Below are 19536 nucleotides of genomic sequence, written 5' to 3'. Positions count from 1 at the left end.
TAAATATAAATTATGACTTTGAACAAAATTCAAATATCAAAATATTTGTTTACTCTATATAATAAAATTAGTAAAAAAAAAAGGGAAAAAAGAAATCGGTTGTTGGCGGCGTTGGAATGACGCAGAGAGGGATCTCTAGCCGATAGACGAAGAGAGTCTGAGCTCTACAGTATTTGATCAAAAATAAAGGGTAAATTATGCATTTAATACCTAAACTATTAGTTTTAATTTGTTTTAACATCTAAACTTTCAAAATCATTCTTAATATTTAGTTTTTGTTTCATTTTAGTACATGTTGTTAAAAACTTAATGGACGAGCTCGTTGGTTGCCACGTCTACATTCTCCAGTCATCGCATTTGTCGGTCGATGAAGCCCAAACTTTTCAGTACGCACCTTTTCGACCCCTGAACGTGATTCCAAACTCCGTTTTACAAGAAAATACATCAATCTCCCCAAATCGATGATTAAATCTTCGACTTCTTTATCATTCGAATCTGGCCTCCACTGTCAACTGTCTGATAGACATGAAATTAGACTATGTTGGTCAGCTCGTCATTTTCTCATGACCTTCCATTCCAATTGGTTGTATGTCCACCGGAGTTATACCTCGTCAGCCTGTCCATTAAGTTTTTAATGACGAAGTACTAAAATAAAATAAAAACTAAACGCTAGGTATGATTTTAAAAAATTAAAAGTTTAGGTATTAAAATAGATAAACACGTAATTTAGCCAGAAATAAAATAAAATAAAACGCTGGCAGAGCCAACTGTCGTTTGATTTTCATGATTCAAACTCAGCCGTTAAATCCATCCACCTTCGCTCGCCTAGATCATCGTTTCCCTTTCACTGCCGCGTCACAGTTCTTCTCGAAGCGACGGCTCAAGTTCTGGTGAAGAAAAGAGAATTTCGATGGATCCAGACGCTGTAACGAAGGCGTTCGTCGATCACTACTACTCGACATTCGATGCGAACCGAGCTGGTTTAGGAAATCTCCACCAGGAAGGTTCCATGTTGACCTTCGAAGGCCAAAAGATCCAAGGCTCTCAGAGCATTATCGCTAAGCTAACCAGCCTTCCTTTCCAGCAGTGCAAGCATAATTTCACCACTGTCGATTGTCAGCCATCCGGCGCCGGCGTGCTCGTATTCGTCTCTGGCACGCTACAACTGGCTGGCGAACAACATGCTATCAAGTTCAGCTAGGTAGCTCTATCTCTGCCTTTTTTTTGTAGGATTTATACGCTTTCTTCAGTGATGGATCGGAGTCTTATCTATTTGTCACTGTTGATTTCGTCGTTGATATCGATTGTGTTAATCTCGCGATTCGATTTCTTAGTAATCTATCTTTTAGGTTAGTTTTCTATCTGCTCTAAGCGTGGATTGAATCAATAGGATTTTTATTTAGTTGTCAGGATTTTAAGAATCGAATTAACGGTATTGCATGAATCAATGGTGATTGCTAGCGAGACAAACGGACGAGTCAGGTGCGGATACCCCTCGCCATCCCCACCTCTACGCTACCTAATATTTTCAAATCCACCGTCAGCCCACCACTCAGTTAAATTTTTTCAAATCCACACCTGTCACGCCTTTACATTTTCAAATTCATCCCCACACCCACTACCCAACTGTTGATATATCCGGCTAGACCCGCCTAACAACATATATCTTAATATTAAGATTTATAAATTAGTCTCTAAAATTATACTTAAATTCATAATAATCCAAAATTTAATGGGTATTTAGTGGGCGAGCGGATGTGGGGCGGGTAAGGTCTCAAACCCATCACCCGCCCGCTAACCAGGATGGGTACCACTTTCTAAATCCACACCCGCTCCAATTGGAGCGGGTACGGTGTGGAATCCACGATATTGTATCCGTTTGCCGTCCCTAGTGATTGCATCTTTTTATTTTATTTTGATAACTGAATTATGAAGTGAAACGATTATAAGATAATTGATTTGATGAACATTTTCGATTTCTTTAAACTATGTCATGATTGCATTTTGAAAGATATGGATGGATCCATGATCTTGTAAAAGAGCTTTCTATATCTTATTTTGCTATGATCTATGTGGTTCTGCATATTTACATTTTCTTATTCATTATTTGTCGTGATTAATTAGACTCTGTGGGCTTTTAACTCTTCCTATTCTCCTGCTTTAGGTTGCGAAGTAATTAATATCTGTAAGATTACTATAGACAGCAATCTAGAGCTTTCTTCAGTGCCCGATGTCTTCTTTCATCTTAGACAAGCCTTTGGATGTATATTTTAATCTTCTATGCTTGCCTAATTGCATTTTTCACTTAATAAATTGGTGTTGTGTTCTTTCATTGCATACTCTGAAAGGTTATCAAACATCACTTTGCCGTGTGCATCATATAAAAGAAACATCAGCAACACTTACCCAAACCCAGATGCATTGTTGACTTCCTCGTGGCTTATCCCTTGCTTTCTCGTAGAGCAAACTCATATAGTTTGATACGTATCTATGGTTAGCCGTTCTGTTTGATATTGAGTAATAAGAGCATGTGCTTACCTTCTTTTATAAAATTATGAAAATAATCTCTCTTTCTTAATGAAGCCCCTATACTTTTATCAAACCAAAGTAAGAACCTATCGTATGATTTTTGCCTAAATTCAAATGTGGGACTGATTTATGTCAAAGGATTCTTTAGTTATAATTTGAGGCTTAGGGTTTATTTGGATACAAGTTCCAAAGTTAAGGGCTCGTTTTTATCATTTAAACACTGCTAATGAACCACTGAATTGTTTATGATAATATTTTGACATCTTTTGGTTATCAGCTTTACTAACCTAGACATTTTGGCTTTTTGCTTTCTTCTCCCAGATGTTTCATTTGATGCCAACACCACAAGGAAGCTTCTATGTTTCGAATGACATATTCAGGTTAAACTACGCGTGAAGAGACACAATTCACTACGGTTAATCAAGCAATGGGAAAACAAAATCTCTCAAGGATTTATAAATCAATCTGGTTAGCCCTCCCTTTGGAAATATTTTTTTGGGTCTTGATTATGTTGGTATCATGTTCCATTATGGTTTTCATTTCCAGTCACCATATTTCTTTGAATCTTCTGTTGTGATTGGTTGAGTTGGTTAAGGACGATGTCGTATGAATTGGATGTTTTATCAAAGATCTTTCTTTTTTTAATCAAAGCTAATGGCTTTCTGAAACAGATTTTCAATCAATAAATCAGAGATATTTGCAGTTTGCGTATTTTGATTTCATAATTTACTCGTGGCGGATTTAGAAATTTAAAAATGAGGTCAAAATTTTAATATTTTTTCTTAAAAATAATGGGTGTGTAATTTTTTTTCCCTTAACATATTAAACTAAATTTCACATTTTTTTCCTAAGTAATGGTATGTACTTAGCTCCCTAGGGCTAGTGCTTAGTGCATCCGCCCTCATAATTTACTCTCTCTAGAGATTGACCCGATTATGCATTGCTTCTTTGGCTTGAAATTTTGGGGTGTTTGTAGCTCCATTTTGGTACTTTTTAAATACGGGTTTAAAGATGGATTTGTTCATTGGTATCAAAAAAACTTTGCCATGAAATTCTTCTATTACTCCATTTTGACTGTTTCCCCCTTGAAATCGGTGGTCAAAGTACTTCAAAATCAAATTTCAGGTACCAAAAGTGTATATTTACTAAAAAATTATTATATCCAATCAATATAGCAAGCAAACAAAATCACATTATTTCAGACTAAGGAGTTTACTTACAGTTCATCCTCCTAATTAAAAGTTATAACAGTAATGAAACTAAAATCCATGGCATTGCAATTACTTTTCTGTTTCATCAATGTAACATTCAAACAGATTATTAAATTGTGCTGATTCTCTTATGAGTGAACGCAGCTGCTTGCATGTATGCTTGCTTTCTTCTTCTAGTGTAATTTGTCACGGTAGCCATCCCGCCATGTAGTTATTCACACTCGGACCGGCATCGACGACCGATATCGGACCTGTCGGGTACCTGTGGGTAAAAGACGTAACCTATAGTTTATGTCTGCAATGTTTCAATACAGATCTGAGAGTAAATTCAAGAGGCCTCGCCCAATTTGTAATGTCGGTTCACACTCCAACGGGTTAAAGAAGCCGTCATCATGAAGATGGTGATGAGCAGGTTGTCGGCCGTAGCCGACACCCTCTGCATCATTTGGATTCAACTGGAGTGAATCTATTTGGTAGATTTCGATCAACTGTAAAAGAATCGATCCTCAATGAATATGGCGTTTCGAAACGAACCCGAATCGGAATCAAATTTCTTAAACTGAAAACTAAGTTGTGACAGATGGCATACCCTTTGTTTCAGGTTCCTATTGGCTTCATTGAGTAGTTGCTCCTACATTGATGAGATGTAAAGGGAAAATATTGCATTAGTCTAAGAAACGAGAAGAACTCGAGTTTGAAATTTAATTCATCTAAGTTTAGATGATACTTTGATGCATACCTTCCGTCGGTGATCAGCTAGCTGGTCCAGCATATATTGAGTCTATAAAAGAACAACGAATGATCCAATCTTCATTACAAACAACGTGAGAAACAAAATAGCATGTTCAATTTCCCCCCCCCCCACCCTAAACTTGCACATATACAAGTAGATTTTTGTTGGGTATAACCACTAGTATCTATATAAGCAAAGACAACCCTCCCAACCCAGTTTACTCCATTCGAAATGGCAATGATTCAAACTCTTGACCTTACTTAAGGGATCTAGTGTCTCATCCCACTAGACTAATTGGTTGTTGGTCAAACAGATCTTTGTTAATGTATAACAGACTACATTATTCAAAACCTTTATTTTTTAAAAATATTCGTGTAGGATAACATGCAAAAATAAATTTTTTAAATATATTCTAAATACATGATAAGGTTTAAAAATATTTAGTTATATCATGTCATATATATATATATAAAGTATTCAAATTCGAGTAATTTATTTTAAGGTTTAAAAATATTTTAAAATTTTAAGGTTTAAACAAAAATTAGTACTATTTTAAGAAAAGAATTACGTTTGGGGCTTGGATCTATATTATTTACGAGAAACCGATACTTTGTATCATAGAAGAATTCATTGAGTAGCCTCAATGTTAAAAAAAATGGTATATAATATGGGTTCGAACAATTACGTTTGTACAATACATACTATTTTAATAGTTAAGAAATATTATGAACAGTTAAATAATTTCCTTACATATATAACATGAATTCTTCTTCAAATGATCACGAATCATAATGAAATTTACTGACTACATACATTATGTGTATAATACTTAAAAGTTCAATGATAGTATTGGATCCAGAGGCAAACACGAGATTTTATATTAGGGACGAATTTAAACTTAAGGGAACAAACTTGAATTTATAAAATCTGAAAGAGGCGAAAATAAATTTTTTATTGCATCTGTATGGGATTATAATGACCATATCTAAACTTATGGTTATATATTTCCTTGGTATGAGACATTTAAGTATCACTATTATATCTGAAGTCGAATTAAACTTTAAAATAAGAATAAAATTCTTTTATGCAAGAGATGTTAAATCAATTTATTTAATAAATTATGATTTTTTTCGTTTGCACTATTTTAATTCTTTAAAGGTGAAGCTTATAATTATCTTTTAAACAAAGGGTAAATTATAAATTTATCACTCAATTTCTTTTTTATTCTTATTTTGGTCATTAAAATTTAAAATTTTCAATTTATTCATTAAACTTTTGTTTTGCTCCTATTTTGATCACTATGATGTTGATCATTAATGAAAGGGTAACATGGCATTGATGTGTGCAGATGTGGACTGATTTTATTGACATGGCATTATGCCATTTCCCCTTTGTTCTATTTTTTTTTTAAATCTTTTTCCCCAAAGATGAAGGTTTTATAAATTCATCTTTATCTCATGTTGATGTTGCAATTCCTACTCTCCGGCGTGTTTTCTGACAATTCAAGATATCGACGAACTTGTCTCATCATCTCCTGCTACTTTATTGATTTAGATTTTAAATCACTTTAAAACTCACGAAATCTAACCCTAAACCCAAACCTCATGAAACACTATACCATTCTAATCTATAATATTCATCGATCGATCAACATGAAATCAAGATTTACAATTCACTTCCTCCTTCATTTCCCCATCATTGAAATCTTGAAGAAGATTCTTCATCATCGAGAATCAAAAGAAATTCAAAACCAATGTTTTTCAAAAAAGAAATAAAGAACATTTTGGGGCTATGACATAATTTTTTAAAGAAAAATATACAATCATAATACTGTTAAATATTTAACAACGAAGTGACTAAAATATGGGCAAATAAAAATTTTAGTGAATAAATTATGAAAAATATTTCAATGACTAAAATAAAAACGAGAAGAAAGTTCAGTGTCAAAAATTGTAATTTACCCTTATGAATTATTCTTTGAATTCATCAACTGTGGGAACAAATCAAAAGTACATAATGTGGTTATAATAGAGGGTGTGAGTGGAAAAAGTTGAATGGTAAAGGGCAGTGAGTTGAAACCCCAAACCAGAAATGATGGCTAGACCCCAAAACTAACAAGTAATTGAGACTTAGTTGCACGAATCAAATGATCTCGATAGTATAAGAATTATTGTTATTTTTTTGGGACTTCTAGTTCAAGCACTAAGATTGTCAAAGGTGTAAACGTTTAATATAAAATGATTGAGAATTATTTTTAAACGAATATTATCTTGTTCTTACTTTAAATAAATAAATAAATAACTGTGACTTGGTTGAGGATTTATGAGCTTTCACTGTGAGTACAGGGGACCAAAGGTGCGCCGTTTGATTGAAATCTAACGGCCAAATATACAAGTAAAAAAAGTAGAGTTTCCCATGTTTTTCCCCAAAGTTGAATATCAAATGTAAGGTAACAACTATTGTCTCTGTCAAAGCTCCATGGTACCCTTCGCCTAACCATTTGCTTATCAAACTCGGTTCATGAGATCCATGAATGTCATCGGGACGTTAGTGAATCTATAAGGAACTCATAGTGACCGTATATTGTTCTGAACGTTGTCTTTGCAATGTTTACCTCTTTAACCTTTAGCTGGTAATACTCGGATCATAGATCTATCTTGGAGAAAACGCAGGTTCCTTTAAGCTGATCAAAGAGGTCATTGATTCTAGGAAGGGGATAACTGTTCTTGATTGTCAACTTATTTAATTGACGGTAGTCGATGTAGAACCTCATCAACTCGACCTCCTTTTTAACAAAGAGGATCGTCGCCCCCAAGAAAAATACTTGGCCGGATAAACCTCTTCTCGAGCAACTCTTGAAGTTGTGACTTCAACTCTATCGGTGATATGCGATAAGGAGTAATGGACACTGAATCGGACCCAAGTATTACTTCTATGCCATACTCTAGCTCTCGATCTGACGGTAAACACAGTAACTCTTATGGAAATACGTTTAGAAAGTATTTAACGGCTCAAATGTCCTCAATCCTAGGAACTGCAGTTATGGTATTGACTATGTGAACCAAGAAGGCTTCACAACCCTGATCCAACATTCATTGTACCTTAAGGGTCGACACAACCTTTGCACCTTTAGTTTTCTCGCCAAACATGATGATCCTAGTCCTATCCTCCTTCCAAAGTTTAAGCCGTCGAAGCTTACATCTCAAACTCGCATAGTACTCCGATAACCAGTCCATACCCAAAATCATATCAAATTCTCTTAAGGGCAGCTCCATAAGATTGACAGGGAAGGTTTCACCTTGAATTTCAACAGGGCATCTACGATGAATTTTATCTACTATGACATCTAACCCTAGAGGGTTAGACACTTGGACTCCTATCTTAAAGTTCTCAACTAGGATATTTCTTTCTTGGACTAGGTTAGCAAATATAAGACTGAGTAGATCCGAGGTCGATCAAAGAAGTAATCGGAAGGGAAAACACAGTAAAGGTACAATAAAGTTACATGAAATCATGTCAGTGATATCACAATCCTCTTACGCTCAGACTGCATACTGGCGAGCAACAACTCCAGGCTCAGTACTGGCCCCAGATCGGGTTGCACCCCTACCAAACGGACCGAATGAGGAACTCCCACCTCTCTGGGGGTCCTCTACCCCTCTGAATCGGTGGTGATGATCTTTGGGTCAAAGCTAAGGTCACCTCCTGTGCCTCAGGGTAATCTCTAACGAAATAGTTCAGGGAACCACAACGATAACAACCCCTGGACCCCTGTCGACAAACCCTAGAATGCCTCTTGTCGCAGGTGGGACAGTTAGGGTGAGACTGCGACCTCAAAGAACCTCCCGAACTCGCAACTGATGCAGTGGCCAATGGTCTCCTGCGTTGGCTTGATAGGCCACCACCTCTATTCGCACTATGAACAGATCTGCTAGACTGACTGATAACTCCGTAAAAAGGTCATATTTGAGACATTTTCACTTAAGTTATTGACTGTCTAAAAGCCCATTTAGGATCATATAGATGCATTTAGGAGCATATGGTTGCATGTGGTGAAATTATGTTTGTCGCGGCATTTTATTTTGTAATCAGTGCTGCATTATGGGAAAAGTGTTTTGTTTAATGATGGGAAGGATTTGGGAGCAAGGAAAAGCAAAAGGGAAATTCCATGACACAAGGAGACTGCTGAGCAGAATGCAAATGCCGAACCAGTTGGCATTTCGAGAACGATAAAAATGAAAGAAATATATTTTTAGTAAGAGCCAGCTGTCATGGCATAAAAAGTGATTTCTGCAATCAACATTAAAGGAGGGGCCAATTACCATCTTTGCACCAACTCTCACATAAAAGGAATGAACTTTAGGGTGCAAGTGTAATTTTAACACAAAACCCTAGGTTCATTCTCCCCTATAAATAGAAGATGAAGCCTGACTTTTTAAGGAGACTTTGAACTTTTAGACAGCCGCCAAGAGCCTAAAATTTTGGAGAAAAATATCTCTCTTTTTTTGTCAATCGTTTTTGTCGTGGTATTCCTCCACTGACAAGCTAGAGGGAGTAGCAAACTAGGCATCTGAGAAGAGCTAAATCGCTGGGATAGTTCGTGGTGGCCGAGGGAAGCTCCGGCAATGCACGTCGAAGGCTTTTTCTCATTCCCTTTGCTCTTTGCTTTCATATTTTATTAATTGGGTTGTAAGGAACGGATTAACTTGCTTTGTGCTTGTTTATTTTGAACCCCACCATGAACTAATCCTATTTGGTGGGAGTTTTGGATATTTAAGTTTTGCTATAATGAATGGTTGTTTTTCTATGTTATTATGTTTTGTTTATGAAGCTTAGTGTCTTAAGGTTATAGGAGCTATGAGAGTAGTCATTCCTTAGGTGATTACTTAGTGTTCGAGAGAATGTCTAAGTAGCACATCCTTAGTATTCGAGAGAAACTAGGGAGGAACCACATAAGCAAGAGGTTCTAGATAGTAACTAGGCCTAATCCACCTTAGAGATAAGGCTAGGATTTCATTCGACTAAAAGAAGTTGTGCATGAGCGATAGGTAATATGATAATAAATAAAGATGTCGTGGCAAATTATATTGTGTTCAGTGCAAACAAATGAAAATGTAAAAGCAAAATAAAATGTAAATATAGGATTTGATTTATGGGACTTTAACTTCCTCACACGACAAACTACTATGGGAATGAGTGATAGGAGTTACTTAGGAAAATCTAAGTTTACTTCTCAGAATGGTCTTACTTCTATGTCTTATCTGCCCGACAGAGTTTACTAAGGGTGCTCTATGCTATCTCTAGTTAAGGGACTCGACAGATTGAAGATGCCTTGGCAAAATCGATTGGCGTTAGCTACTGCAGGGATCCTATTGGTCCAGATAACAGGATATGTCTCGACAATACTTTTTTGTGTCAGCATTAACATCTAACCTATCGCTCATGCACAACTCCTTTTAGTCGAATGAAATTCTAGCATTATCTCTAAGGTAGATTAGGCCTAGTTACTATCTAGAACCCCTTGCTTATGTGGTTCCTCCCTAGTTTCTCTCGAATACTAAGGATGTGCTACTTAGACATTCTCTCGAACACTAAGTACTCACTTAAGGAAATGCTACTCTCATAGCTCCTACAACCTTAAGGCACTAAGCTTCATAAACAAAACATATAATAACATAGAAAAACAACCATTCATTAAAGCAAAACTTAAATATCCAAAATAAACTCCCACCAAATAGGATTAGTTCATGGTGGGATTCAAAATAAACAAGCACAAAGCAAGTTAATCCGTTCCTTACAACCCAATTAATAAAATATGAAAGCAAAGAGCAAAGGGAATGAGGAAAAGCCTTCGACGTGCACTGTCGGAGCTTCTCTCGGCCACCACGAACTGTCCCAGCGATCTAGCTCCTCTTGGATGCCTAGTTCGCCACTCCTCTAACTTGTCAGCGGAGGAATGCCGCGGCAAAAACGATTGACGAAAAAAATAGAGATCTTTTTCTCCGAAATTTTAGGCTCTTGGCAGCTGTCTAAAAGTTCAAAGTCTCCTTAAAAAGTCAGACTTCATCTTCTATTTATAGGGGAGAATGAACCTAGAGTTTTGTGTTAAAATTACACTTGCACCCTAAAGCTCATTCCTTTTATGTGAGAGTTGGTGCAAAGATGGTAACTAACCCCTCCTTTAATGTTGATTGCAGAAATCACTTTTTATGCCATGACAGCTGACTCTTACTAAAAATATTTTTCTTTCGTTCTGATCATTCTCGAAAACTGGTTCGGCATTTGCATTCTGCTCAACAGTCTCCTTATGTCATGGCATTTCCCTTTTGTTTTTCCTTGCTCCCAAATCGTGCACATCATTAAAGAAAACACATTCCCCATAATGCATCACTGATTACAAAATAAAATGTCGTGGCAAACATAATTTCACCACATGCAACTATATGCTCCTAAATGTATCTATATTATCCTAAATGGGCTTTTAGACAGTCAATAACTTAAGTGAGAATGTCTCAAATATGACATTTTTACGGAGTTATCACTGACCTGCTGGACCTCTCCAAGACCCCTAAGAATCTCTTGCTCTCTTCGGCTACTGAGAAGATTTGGATGACCCGTCATTCCTCTGTTTTGACCAGAGGTAGCCTCTGCAAAGCAACACTTAAAAGGTAAATGAAAAAACTGTCAAACAAGTGAAAAACATACCGAAAAACATATGATATTTTTTATTTTTAAATGACTAGGAATATACATTTTTTATGATTTTATAGAAAAATAAAATGAGCGTAAATAGTTTATTCTTGCATTTATACATGCCAAATGACTGTTATTATAGAATATAGTAATTTTAATACTTGAATATGTAACTAACAACCAGTTGATCTAGTAAGATGAGACAATAGATCCCTTAAGCAATGTCAGGGGTTCGAATACTGGCGTTTGTGAATGGAGCAAACTGGGTTGGGAGGGTCGCCCTCGCCTCTACAGTATTAGATCTAGATTAGTCGGTCAATAGATCAGATACCAGTGATTAATTCAAAAAAAACTTGAATATGTGATTTTTAATTGTAAATGTCGTATAAAAGTATGAAAATACAAAATCATTATTGTAATAATATCAATTTATTATTAAAAATTATTTTAATCATTTCTTAATTAAATTATTATACCAGTTCTAATTTAATACTCCTTTGTTTTTCAGGCTAAATATGTATCTTTTAATTTTTAAAATTATCCAATTTAAAATTATCCATTATATTCAGCATGTTATTCGTGTATAAATATATATATGTTAGTAATGAATCCTATAACAATTACAAATTTAAATAGAATAATATTTTTTATTATTGAAATAGTTAAATGCATTCAATTTTATTTTTAAGTCTATATAGATATATAAAAATATTTTTATAACTTAAATTTAACCGAATAACTTGACTCCTTACCCAACTCAAATTTCATTAAAAAAAGCTCATTTCTCACATTTTGATTATGTTATTCAAGGATGAATTAAAAGGATCAGGAGGGACAATTGTCCCTAAAAATATAAAATTACTATATATATATATTTATTTATATTTTATGTATTTTTATTAAAAATATTTTCGCTCTCCTGAAATTTTATAAGTTTAAATTCGTCCATTAAGATCTTAAAAGTTCATATTCACCCTCAACATAAAATCCTGCATCCGTCCCTACTCTTATTTATAGAAATTTACGTCCAAAATTCCAACAAATTTTGAGAAAATAAACAAAACAAAGTTTTCTTCTCCTCAGTGCGAGATATGATCTAAAAGGAAGAAGTATAGATTTGCATCTGGCTTAAGATATGCTCAAAGTTGTCATTAGACTTTTGGATGGTATGTGAGTGCGTGCCTTCGTAAGTCGTCACCACCATGCCTTCGTCTTCTGTTAACCTTTGAACTTGTTTCTTCACATTGCATCCTTGGTGGGTACACCGATAATAACTTCTGCAGAAAAATAGAATAATTCAATTAATGATAATAATTGCTCCATGAAGCTTACTAGTTTCAAGAATTAGGGATTGTTTGTTTGTCTCTTAATGGAATCATTCAGCGTTGAATGCTGAATCGTTCACATTCAACGCGTTTGTTTCGCACCTCTAAATGATTCAGTGCTGACTGGTTCAGCAAAACAGTGCTGAATGATTCGGCACAGAAGTACATTCTGAATGATTCAGAGCCATTATCAAACATCATGTCACATTCAGAGCTAATTCATACAGAGCCTCTGAATCATTCCGCATTTGAATCATTCAACGCTTAATCATTCTGAAGTAAACAAACAGCCACTTAGTAAAGTATATAGAGATTACTTAATGAAATGATGGTTTTGATCACTGAATTCTCGGGAGTTATAAAATGTTATTAAATTTTATAATTATTTTCAAGCCCTACAAAAACCTAAAACGATTCAATTCGATAAACAATTTACCAAACAAAATAAGAGTTTATATTTGATGTAATATATACTATCAATGAATTAAGAATGGTATATCAAAAAAATTCATAAAATTATATAGGGTAAATTACGTGTTTAGTACATAAACTATTAATTTTAGTCTATTTTAATAATTAAATTTTTAATTTTTTCAAAACTATACCTAACGTTTAATTTTTGTTTCAGTTTAGTACTTTGCTATAAAAAAAATTAACGACACTGCACTTTTTATGAATAAATTATGTCATTCATCACACAGTCATACCTGCCATTTAGTTTTTGTTTCAGTTTAGTACATCGCCATTAAAAACTTAACAACTTAACGGCGCTACATTTTTTATGAATAAATTATATCATTCATCACTCAACTATTTTCTCACTCTTATTTTAGTACTAAATTTTAAAAAAAATCAATTTAACTATTTAACTTTCAAATTACTCCTATTTTAATCACTCTAATTTAATTTATTAATAATTTTTGTGACATGACATTTGTTGTTATTATTATTTTATTAATATATAATTAAAAATAAATCAATTTGAAAGTTAGAGTGATTAAATTAGGAGTAATTTGAAAGTTAAATATTAAATTAAAATAATTAAACTTTACTCACTAAAATAGGAGTGAGAAGATAATTGAGTGATGAATGATGCAAATTACCCATAAAAAGTGTCACGAGCAAATCACGTGTTAAATTTTTAATAGTTATGTACTAAAATGAAACAAAAACCTAAATATTAAGTATACTTCTGAAAAAAATAAAATTTTAAGTATTAAAATTGATCAAAACTAATAATTTAAGTATTAAACATGTGATTTACACAACCATAAATTATTAATGTATCGAATATACGTTAATGTAATTATATGATAAATCCAGTGACTGAAAAATAAAACGATTTGGTAGGATCATAAAGAATAAACTTGTATGTATACCTTGGAAATTTGTTGTTCTTGACAGCTTTCTGGCCATATTTTCTCCATCTATAGCCGTCATCAAGTATATCGACCTGGCTTCTTGTCTGAAAAGCATGCCTCGGCTTTCTGATCTTTTTATCTCCCTTCTTCTTCTCCGATTTCGTTTCAGTCCTCGCCAAGTTGCCGATCTCGTCAACGAAGCTTTCGTTCTGAGAAAGGACGCCGCCATGCACGTTCAAGCTTGCCGGAACGTCCATTAATCCCGATAATCCATTACCCTTTCCACCATGAAATCCGCCGTGACCGAGCGCCGCAGCCGCCGCTAATGTCGACGAGCCAGTGAAAAATCCATGAAAATTTTCCATGTTATAAGGGGGCACAAGATTGACGAAGAAACGGAAAAGGAAAGTATATTTAAAGAAGAAGAGGGAATTTATTAAGTGTGAAAAATGGTCGTGAGAGAGAGTTTAAAATAGGAAGGCGGCCCGATGGCTAGCTATATGGCAGTCATATTCCTTATCCTATGTCTGGTATCGTGAAGGGCACGTATATATAAATTTGTTACTTGGGTTAATTATTTTTTGTTTTCACCCGAGTTACAAAGTTTCGTCCTGATTAATCTGAATCGATCCAGATTGTATACTTAATTTTGATGAGTGAGTCTTTCAACGAAGATTTTCTACCTACATAAAGTTTAAAACATAATGTTAGACATATTGAGATTTATTTTATATGATTTTTAAATATACCTTTTAATGTTTTAATGTATTCGTATAAAATATAGATTTAATATTTTAATATATATTTATACACGAAAATATCTCCCTTGGTTTTGACTGGGCTTCGATTTCGTAAAGGATGACTCTTTTACATGAGAAAATTGTTTGTTGTTAATGGTAATGTACCACTTATTATAGAGAAAAATAGTATTTACAGTCAAACATTTTACCGGTCAGCATATGCGTTTTTTTTTTTTTTTTAAACGTACAAATCTATCAGACCATTTTCTAGGGTTTAAATAACTCTATATAATATCAGTGGAGTTGTTGAAGTGGTAAGCAACTTGATATCGTTTAACTAAGGTCTCAAATTCGTGTTCTTGTGTATGCAAAAAAATTCCATTGGGAGACTCACTCACCAAAATCAAGTGTGCGACTCATATCGATTAAGATTAGTCAGGGCAAAATCTTGAAACTGGAAGACAACAAACAATAATAATAACTCTATATAATACTATTAAAAAGATAACTCTGTATAATGAAATAAATTATAAAAGTAGAACTTTAAATTTGGAACGTATCAAATGACTTTAATAGTAAAAAAAATGTTATTCTAATCAAAGAATTTGAATTAAAACTATTATATTTTTGAGTATGCGTGTAATGTCAACCGCTAATAAAAATTATGTACATATATTACATTATAATAACTCAAATTATTAAAAAAATACGATATATATTTAAAATCGAGCAAATATAATTAAAAAACCATATTATTTTGATACCTTCATCGTTGTTTCTTCCCTTTTATGGGATTTGATTAAATGGATGTAGAAAAGTCTGAAAGGCATTGCTGCAACTATTGCATGTGATCTGCTCTTTGACTTGAAATCCCAAGAGCGAAGTAGCGTAAAAACACAAAACAAAGACACGAGGACGATTTCATATTGTAAGAACATATGACGTTTTACTAAAGTTATTATTTACATGTCTACTACGTGTAAAAAAAACACGTTACTAGATTCAAATAAATAAATAATTAAAATTTATAACACACAAATGAATATCTTTTAACTTACAGTAAAATAATATATTTTTTAATCCTAAATCCTAAACCCTAAATCCTAAAATCCTAAACATAATACCATTACTCTAAACCTCATATCCTAAAGCTTAGACCTTTAACCTTAAACCTCATATTATAAATTCTAAACCCTAAACCTTAAAGCTTAGATCTTAAACCCTAAACCGAAAACTCTAACCTAAAAAGAAAAAAAATATTATTGTGAGTTAAAAAATATTTATTTATGAGTTATATATTTTAATTAAATCTAATGACTATAAAATGATGTAAAATTTATTAATTTTACATAGTATAAATAGATCATAACTCATATATATATATATATATATATATATATATATGTGGTCTATTTTAAATTAGTATTCATTAATTTACGAAGAAAATCCACACCAATTAATAATATGATTCAACAATCACCTTCTCAAACACATTTCCTAATTGTATAAAACTTATCATATTTATATTCACATGGTTAACACCTCATGTTGATATGTATTGTGTGTGTGCGAAGAAAATACGAGGGGTCAATAAATGATTCAACCCATTGAATTCGTGCAATCAAATTTTCCAAGAGAGAGAATGAAGGGATTGAGACTTTAGTGGATTTGTACTAATGAGTTTGAATTTTATTTTCTTCTTTAAACTTGGAAAAGTATTCTTATTCCAATAAAAATATGGGTAAAGTATACAAATGGTCCCCTAACTATTGGATACTATTTTATCAAGTCCCTCAATTATTAAAAGTTATAAAATGATACTTAAATTGTATAGTATTAGTTTATTGAGACCCTCAACTATTAAAAGTTACAAAATGATCACCTGACTATTTATATGTTCCAAATTAGTTAATTTCGTTAAGTAATTGACGGCAGCATGAGCTGAACATTAACCTATTAAATAGTGATGTGATAAAATCAGATCCCAAGATCTCAAACAACTATCATATCACACTTAGTATGTTAACGTTCAGCTCAGAATGTCATCAATTTTTAACGGGAAATGACCAATTTGAAACATATTAATAGCAGGCTGACCATTTTTGTAACTTTTAATAGTCGATGGACTCAACAAAGTAACAATCTATAGTCAAAAGATCATTTTGTCAATTTTAATAGTTGAGAGACTTAATAAAGGATTATCCTATAATCGGGGACCATTTGTATACTTTACCCCAAAAATATTATAGTTAACTAAAAGTAAAATTATATATAAAAAATATAATATATTTATAAAATTAAAAATGTATAATATTAAATTTTACCTTTATTATTTGTCAAATATGAAGAATGAATTTTAACATTATGATAATTTAGCATAATTATCAATAATTTATTCCCTATCCCAATAGCTAACTTAGGCTCGTCATGAGCCAACTAGATCAGGTGGGTTCAGACGTGGTGCGGGACACTATGAATATGCTGGCTAAGCCTTTAGATACCAAGGAAACGATGTCGTAGCTGCTTGTTATCTTTGTAGCCTGTACATGAAACATTAATATTTCGTGTAGACTACATCAGCGTCATCCCATATATGGAAACATGATTTTATATTAAAGGGATAAATTTAAATTTATAAAATTTTAAAGAATAAATTTAAACTTATAAAAATTTAAAGAGATAAAAATATATTTTTAATAATAATATATAAAAAATCTAAAATATATAATAATTTTAAATTTATAATGAGAATCAGATCGCCGTATAAATCCATCATTGGATCACCTAACTATATGGAAATTTTTTAATCTAACTATAAATATTTTTTTTATTTGATCATTTAACTATTTTATCTTTTTATTTTAATTATCGATTTTTTAACTTCTAACATAAATTATCATAATTGGTCATAAAATTGACATAAATATTATTCAATTTTTAGATATTATATCAATTTGATTCTAGTGATTTTTAAAAGTTTTCCTTTGATCTTTACACAATGAAACAATTTGATCATAGTCCTTAAATTATCACCTCATAAGAGACATCTTTGACCAAATTTTGTAAATAAGATATTTGAATTTTAAGTATTAGAATAAATTTTTAGGGTAAACTACAGAGTTGGTCACTTTTGTTTCAGTTCTATAAATGTATGGTCACTCGATTTAAAAACTATAATAATATATAGTCACTTTTGTTTCATTTTAATTAAGAGTGGTCACAGAGACGTTAGTTGTCGTGAGTTGGATGATGTGGCACATTAGTAAAAAGGTTTAATTATTATTTGAATCCTTAAATTTTAGATAAATTACTAATCATGGGTCTTTTTGTAAATCCAAAATAGTTTAGGGATAAAATCTAAATTTACCCCCCTTTTTTCAATATGCTCTCCTACAAACCCATCTTCTCCGCCGCTTCCCCTGCTTCATCTCCATACGCCGGTGACCTTTAACTCTCCGACCACCATTAATGGTGGTTGGGGTCTTGCATTCAGAGCATGCGGTGATCGCCTTATAGTGATCGGTGGTCCTACCGCCTCAGGTGGAAATTTTACGGAGCTCAATCCATGGGTTCTGAGCGAAGGGACTCCACAACGGGACTTACTAACCAGAAAGCCATTGGATAGCTTTGTGTATAATTGTGCGGTGATAGGATGCTAGGAGATGGGTTTTTCTTAGGTTTACATGATTGGTTCTCCTCCAACATACCAGTCCGAGATCCTACAAATGGTAATTTCCCCTTGTTCCAATAGAACATTTATTGATAGGATATCTCATCTGTTTTTATAAACTTCATTCCACTCCATTTGTCTTTCGAAGTTGCAGCAACTACACACACAGGAATAGGTTTAATAGTTTGAAGTAGCAAAACACGTTGGATTAGATTTTGTCGAAGCTTTTTCTATGAACACATTAGTTCTATGAACACAGTTAGAGGAGAAAGGAAAGCCCGGTTGCTTTAGATTTAGGCTCTGGTTTAACCGACACCATTTAATGGTGGTAGGACAGGTAAAGGTCACGGCATACGGAGATGAAGCAGGAAAAGCGGCGGAGAAGATCGGTTTGGAGGAGAAAATATGGAAAAAATCGGGTAAATTGAGATTTTATCCCTGAACTATTTTGGGACTACAAAAAGACTCATGATTAGTAATTATTCAAAATTCAAGTGTTCAATAAAAGTTAAACATTTTTACTAACATGTCCATCATCCACTCATGGTAACTACGTTACAGTGACACATCTTAATTAAAATGAAACGAAAGTGATCATATATTATAGTTTTTGAATCGAGTGGTTATACATTTATAAAAACTGAAACAAAAATGACCAAATCTGTAGTTTACCCAAATTTTATAACTTATATGTCTGGGAGAGCAACGTATAAAATTTAAAAGTTAAATTTGTTATTATTAGTTTTAGAGCTAAATAATATTATCTTATTATTTATAATTTTTAGTAGATGTGTGAAGAAATATCTATTAGATATACTGAGAATATACTGAGATAAAAATAGTTGTTTCAAATTCGTCATAAATTTTTTAATTGGTTTAATAAAATAAATAATTTGGTTCTTTGAATAATATTTAGAGCTTAAATTATAATATTATGAATAAAATAAATTAGGTTGTGAGAGATGTCTTTATAAATTATAATAGAAATGATTCTAATGAATATATATTTAATTTATTATATTAATATCTATATTTTTAATATTTAAAAATATTTTTGCACGAATCAACTTACCTCAGTAATTAATGAAAACGTTAAAGTTCTTAGATGTCGTGGATTCGAACACCAGTCGCAGTAGTAGAGTGATTGAGTGTTTATTGTTAAATAGTTGAGAGTATTTAGAACCAAATAACTATTCTCCTTGAAATATCCCGAAACACACCTCTCTCATAGTAGTCGTACTATCTCTATTCCAGATAACTCCATCAATATTTGG

General features: G+C 32.9%; 1 protein-coding gene, 1 long non-coding RNA gene and 1 pseudogene across 3 annotated transcripts; 1 reads left to right on the top strand and 2 right to left on the bottom strand.

Annotated features, from left to right (window-relative positions):
- The first annotated feature begins 808 nt into the window (after nt 1–808).
- LOC120211525 lies at nt 809–2960 on the top strand (annotated as a pseudogene).
- Nucleotides 2961–4117: 1157 nt separating this feature from the next.
- Nucleotides 4118–4551, bottom strand: LOC120211280. Its single transcript, XR_005524590.1, has 3 exons — nt 4480–4551; nt 4330–4371; nt 4118–4228 (listed from the first exon to the last, which is right to left on the bottom strand). It is a non-coding gene; the product is annotated as an uncharacterized LOC120211280 (long non-coding RNA).
- A 7705-nt stretch (nt 4552–12256) lies between these two features.
- On the bottom strand, nt 12257–14241 carry LOC120211266 (probable WRKY transcription factor 75). 2 transcript variants are annotated; one of them, XM_039209850.1, is made up of 2 exons: nt 13871–14241; nt 12257–12443 (listed from the first exon to the last, which is right to left on the bottom strand). In XM_039209850.1, exons 1-2 carry the CDS (start codon nt 14215–14217, stop codon nt 12263–12265), a joined length of 528 nt encoding a protein of 175 aa, XP_039065781.1. In that variant the 5' UTR covers nt 14218–14241; the 3' UTR covers nt 12257–12262. The 2 variants fall into 2 exon arrangements, with proteins under 2 accessions (XP_039065781.1, XP_039065782.1); XM_039209851.1 differs by having other exon boundaries at nt 12257–12446; nt 13874–14241.
- Between the last annotated feature and the right edge of the window lie 5295 nt (nt 14242–19536).

The sequence above is a fragment of the Hibiscus syriacus genome, unplaced genomic scaffold (genome assembly GCF_006381635.1).
Source record: "Hibiscus syriacus cultivar Baekdansim isolate YM2019G1 unplaced genomic scaffold, ASM638163v2 tig00109972_pilon, whole genome shotgun sequence".
In the NCBI taxonomy this organism is placed as follows: Eukaryota; Viridiplantae; Streptophyta; class Magnoliopsida; order Malvales; family Malvaceae; genus Hibiscus; species Hibiscus syriacus.
The sequence above is the reverse complement of the archived record's forward strand: the minus strand, read 5'-3'. Positions and strand labels throughout refer to the sequence as shown.